General features: G+C 37.9%; 1 protein-coding gene across 1 annotated transcript; it reads left to right on the plus strand.

The window, feature by feature from the left end:
* Positions 1-5,459, plus strand: si:dkey-16n15.6 (organic solute transporter subunit alpha). Its single transcript, XM_061074688.1, is given in 12 exon segments — positions 1-58; positions 967-1,050; positions 1,053-1,109; positions 1,112-1,143; positions 1,321-1,324; positions 1,386-1,468; positions 1,470-1,573; positions 2,451-2,484; positions 2,700-2,741; positions 2,744-3,041; positions 4,327-4,381; positions 4,383-5,459. Coding segments are annotated over 12 exon segments (1,083 nt in total). The 3' UTR covers positions 4,615-5,459.
* The last annotated feature ends 769 nt before the right edge of the window (positions 5,460-6,228 follow it).

Raw genomic sequence — 6,228 nt, forward strand, 5'->3', positions numbered from 1 at the left:
ATGAAAGAGGAAGCATGGAAGACGAAACCAAAGAATCTTGATGAACTCTGGGAGGCATGTAAGACTGCTTTCTTTGCTATTCCTGATGACTTCATCAATAAATTGTATGAATCATTGTCGAACCGCATGGATGCAGTCCTTCGAGCTCATGGATGTCATACAAGATATTAAATATGGATCTCACAGCACCACTACTTAATTCACTGATGTTATGCAACATATTTTTGTATTTGAAGTAAATTATTTGTCCAATTTTCACATTTCTCTTTGTAGGCGACAAAACTTTTGTCTTGCCAAAATCTGACCTTTCTGTGTTCATTAAATGATCAATCTTTCTTCAGTGAAGCAAATTTATTTTGGTATATTAAACATAATTTGGAAGGGTTTTAGCTTTCATATGAGCCATTTCTAAAACCAATGGATTAATAAAAAGTCAGGTTATAAGCTGTTGTTTCTACAAAATGGATAAGTGACAAGACTTTTGTCAGGGACTGTATATGCAACAGGTCAAAAGATTCTTGGTCTGTACGTTCCGATTGTCACAAAAAAATACAAATACAAGATATGCATTTCAGTGTTGTACAAGTATGGGAGGGAACAGATAGAAACCTAAGTCACCATAAGTCATGACCCCTTTCCTGCTTGTGCAGTATCGATGTGCAGTCTTTTGCACAATCGTATGCCCTAAGAGAGAAAGAATGTCCAGGTTACTAAAACTGATTCTGTAGAACCTACACAGGACATATTGTAGAAGCAGTCAATGTGTGGATAGTTGTTGCTTGATATATCCCCCAAAAAAACTTTAATCTTGAAATTTCATGTCTACTTTATTCTCGATATAAACATGTTATATTTCTCCTCGTTAAATGTCATTATCAACATTTGACTTTCCTCAAAATTTCACATTCATTCTCTAAATGCAAAATACAAAAAATCGACCTCATTTCTATTTCGTCCTGGCTCTAGTACTCTCATGTAGTTTTTTTTTTTCAGCCATTGAAGATGACCTTTGGCTCTTCCTCATCCCTGCTGGCCTCGCTCAAATTGGACTGGGGTGTTTCTGGAGGAAGTGTGCTACATCCTGTGCCAATTTCCCACATCCAGACGAAACGGCTCTACCTGTGTATATAAGGAGTGTACCCGGTAACATTCACCCACTCAGCCCAACACTCAGATACCAGAAACCTCTTATACATAAAGAAAAGTCTATAACTTCGGAAAATATCAAGTATCTTGAAAACCTTTTTTGTGTGTTAATCAAGAGTCTGAATCTTCTAATGTTCTTTTTAACCTAAGTTTTCTCGTTCACCTCCTTTATAGCACTGTGAGTGACCCAGTCTTGACATAAACTGTGATCACATCTGTTTTACCCTGGTCCTTCTGAGTCTCTGAATGTGTATGTGTGTGCAGGTATCACTCCATCACCTTGCTCAAGTTCGTGGAGCTGATCATAGACTTCTCTGAGGGAATAGAAAGCTTGTATGTTGGCTGCTTTGTCTGGACAGCAGTTGTCTCCAGATCCTTTCCCCTGCTGCTGCTGCTGCTGCTGTCTACCTATAGTGGCCATCAACAGGTACACACCAGATAAACACCTGAGCAACACACTAAACCTGCATTGTCAAGAGTAAAATATTTTTGAGACATCATCATCATAATCTTCATCTTCTTTCGAGGCACTGAGGAGGCAGGTTTTCTGTTTCAGTGGTTGTTACCACAGTAGTCTACCTGCATCAACTTGGGGCAATTAACTAATGCCAACAATATCAAATGTAATGCATGTGCACAAATGTTTTTTCTAAGGGTTCCTCTGTTTTCTTGTGTATTTGTGTTGTTAAATGGCCCATATTGTGTGAAATACATTTTCTGGGTTTTTATTAAATGTAATGACTTGAAGGATAGGTTAGTAGGTACCCTCAAAGTATGAAAACATAAATTCAATTTAATGAAAGTAAATGCGAAAATAAATAAATATCCCATTAATTTTGGAGATTTCTATTGTCAGCACAATCCAAAGTAGAAATACCACAAGCTAGAGTTTGTGAAACAATGTTGTAAGCTCAGGTGTAATAGCGAAGTCTCTGATTAATTGACATACTTACCACAACTGGAAAAATCATGTTGGCTACAATCGGATGGTTCAGTGTTACACCAACAAAATGGTTAACTTGCCTACAAAAAGATTAAATTCAAGAAAAAGCACTGGAAGTCGATGGCAAGAGATCATCTACAATAGTTTATGAAATGGATAGGCACTCTTAAAATATTTATGTACACAGTTCTTTACCTTTTTTTCCCCACTATTTTGTTGCCCCAAATCAAATGTCCATGGTATCAAGATATCTTTTAGCTGGTCAGCCTGGTTCAAGCCTTAAAACTCAAAAGTCAGTCTATTCTAGAAGTGAGAGCTCTAACCCAACTCATGTTCTACATTCCTTGCTCCACACTCCAAGCCAACAAGCAAAAAACTTTCCAGGGTTTCTTCAGGCAACAGAAAAGCTGTCTTAGCTGTCCCCGCATTATCATAATTCACAACCTACATGACGGCTGTGTACAAAAATGAATAATGATTTAAATAAACAAAAGTAGAAATATATGAATTAATGAATGAATAAATGTGGAAATACATATAGAAATGTATAAATGGCCTTATCCCTCACCAAACTTTATATATCTATGTTTCCCATTGTGTTTTTCTCCAGATGAATTCAGTCAACCTCAACCAGTATGTGGAAGGTATCATATGTGTGTGTCAACCTTCGTGTCCTTCTATGGCCAACTGCTGTTTTACAAGGCCACTAAGAGTGCTTCACATGGCTATGGACTGAGAGCCAAGTTCATCTGTATCATCATGGTGCTGGTGCTGTGTGGGCTACAGAGTGGCATCCTAGAGACCAAGGGTGCTCTGGAGGTCATCCCCTGCATGTCAGCCTTCTCTGTCTTGACCAGGTCCCAGTGTAAATCAAATCTGAACTCCTCTTATTACTCACAAATAAGGTTTACCATCTACTTTGTATTTTTGGAGAACAACTCGCAGTATGAATGAAACTTGCTTTTTTCAACTGACCTGGAGTTGAGATTTTCTTTGGGAAAATATCATCCATTTGTCCATCCATTGTCTAGACAATTTAACCTTTCAGGGTCAGAAGGGGGCTGGTGCCAATCCCAGCTGACATCGGGCGAGAGGCCGTATACACCCTGGACAGGTCACCAAGGCCTAGATACATACAGTGTCAAAAAAAAACCTCACACCTACGCACATTCACAAATACCTCAGTTAGCCAATTAACCTACATGTCTTTGGAGTCCCGGAGGAGTATCCGGAGTAAACCAATGCAGGGAAAACACACAAATGCCTTACAGAAAGACCCTGGTCGACGTTTAGTTCATACCCAGAACCTTATTTGTGTTAGGCGACAGTGCTTACCAAGTTTCAGTGATCCAAAAGTCAACAATCAGCATTTTATTGACGTTATATAATATCTAAATTAAAGAGCAGATGCTTGTTTCTCATTCACACTGACGTTATTGCAAAGAATCTGTCAAAAATACTGGAAAGAATGTCAGAGACATGCACAGACACAGGATGACGTAGTCAAACCCAGCTCCTTCAGTATGCAGGTTTGGTCATCAAAGTTGTGCTTTCGGGACAGAACTTTTGCTGATGGGAAAAAACACATGCAAATTCATAGCTATCTGAATGCAACAGAGTTCAAAATCTAAAGAACTGAGAAAACACATTGGCCAAATTTGGTGTACAGGTGCAATTAAAGATTATGTTATACATGTACAGTATATGAAAATACAATATTTGTACACATATGTACAACGCTTTTGACTGGGTAATCACAAATAATTTATTGACACAATACTTCTTTATACATTCATTCACACTACACATTACATACATTTCTGAAAAGGGTGATTACAAAATGTACATCACTACATCATTCAGCACTATGTTAACAAGTAAAATATAATATGATGAGATACTTTTGTTATTATATGCGATCACTAAACTCAAAGCTGTTTGATTTATAGAATGGTCCAATAAAGGATAAATAATTCATAAAATTTGCAGTTTTCTGAGACATGAAGGGTACTAGTCGCCCCTATAAAATCAAACCCAAAACAATTCCTCTTGTACTTATTTTTCACAATTAAAATACCTTTTATGAATGAAAGGCGTCTTTTGCCAGACAAGATGAGAAGAAATAAATGATACGTGGCTGTTTGGGAGAACTGTTCAGTACTTTGTACAGGAGATTGCCATTGGAAAGGTATGATTCTCTGTCTATATGTAAACATTGTTGTTGGCTGTTGATGCAGCTCAGATCTCTGTCTTTTGTAAGCTTGGCCTGCCCTCAGCGGAGGCTTGGCCTGGCCGTTGTCTTGTCCTCAAATCCCAGTTAGAACGGTGACAGCGAGGACAGCCTGTGAAGGATAGAGCATGTATTTCTGGAAGGTTTCCCCTTTCCTCAGTTCAGAAGTCAGCATCCAGGCAGACCAGATCCACTGGAAGCCAGGTCTGCAGAGGAGCCAGTTGTAGATGTGACTCCTATTACTGTCAGAGCTTATATGAACTATAAGGACTGTAGAGATGTTACAATCTTTTGACTAACTATGGAAGACCTTTAAGAAAACACAGAATAAAGTGATTTGACAGTATGGTATTTTCATGTGCTAGTGTGAGTGGCCTCAAGGATCCTGGAGAACTGTGATAAAGAGGGCAACAACTGAACCACATGGTTCCCTTATACTTACTCCCTTATGTGAGGTTGTTGATTCTCACGTTGTGAACATTAACAAATACTTCTCAGCTCACATCTACAATGTTGGAACTTTCTAAACTGTTACACTGCTGCCACACACTGCTATATAATGTTCACCACTTGGTCTCTTTAGTATTAAAGCCAAGAAATGTTGCTGCTTGTAGATCTTAAAAATCCTTGTATGGTTTTTTGTTATGGATTGTTACTATTATTTTGTTTTGCACATATAATAATTTTGGTAATTTGTGTAAAACATAACTTAGCTTGAAGGTTAAACTAAAGATTTGAAGAGCTTGAACCCTGTGCCGTGTTCAGTGCCTTGCAGTATCTAACTACAGACAATAAAATCAAAGCATTGCAGCAACCTCAAATTCTATTTTGTCACACTGATAGCAGCCAGCCAGTTTTGACCCTGTATCCACCACAAGTGATATGTTTACAGCAACAAATGTTGCTTTCAAAAGGTCCCCCATTAGATTATAGTACAGTGACTGTTGTAAACCTGCCTGTTTGGAATGTTTGGTTAGAATGTGTTGATGCTCCAGAGCTACTTTAGAATAATTCCTTGTCATTAGTGAGTCTTCCTCAAACAGTTCTAAAAAATACTGTCACTTTTTATTGTTTTGGTGCTGGACGTTGTGTGTAGAGGTTTTATGGTCAATGTTTTCCATTAAATATAACTAAATTGCTTTATAACTGTTCACGAGTGTGATTAATGTATAAGTTTTAATGATTTACTGAACTTATGATATTCTTTATCATATAAGGCATTTTGACTATTTCAGAGGTCTGTTAAACATTGACAGTGGATCAGACAACTTATGCAAATGAGAAAAAGGTTCTATCTTTCAAACTTCAAAACGCTTTACGCTATATTGATAACTGGATACTATAATAAGTGCAGTCAATGCATAGACGTGTACACTGTACAATTTTATAACTATATCTGCAATGATAAGAAGGAGGACACCTCTCTGTTATTCCCAGACGCCCCTGCCCCCCTGTAATACCTACCCCTGTCTACAAATGAAAATAGTATCACAAATATTTGTTCAAATCCATACACAATTTAAGCAATTAACAAAACTGTGTCAGTATTATTGTTTTTCACATGGATTTAACATTAAGGATTTAATTTAAGTTAAAAGTTACATTTTACACATGTGATAATTTTATTCAAAGGTTAAAGGAATGTCTGAAACTATTTAAAAGCACTGTTCTACAGTATGAAGGATATGAACTTCACATCCGGGTCTCTAGCGGTGTGCTACAGCGGGCGTACTTTCACAACTACGCTAGCTTTCTAACTTCTTGGTGAATGTGACTAGCTCGTACGACCATGCGTACGACACATCAATGGTACGACATCTATTGTCTTCCGGCCAACCTCCTGACTCCCTATGGGCCAATGAGAGGGCTGACAAATGACGTTCGTCCAATAAGCAGCCGCTCCAGTTCA

The sequence above is a fragment of the Limanda limanda genome, chromosome 7 (assembly GCF_963576545.1).
Source record: "Limanda limanda chromosome 7, fLimLim1.1, whole genome shotgun sequence".
Lineage (NCBI taxonomy): Eukaryota > Metazoa > Chordata > Actinopteri > Pleuronectiformes > Pleuronectidae > Limanda > Limanda limanda.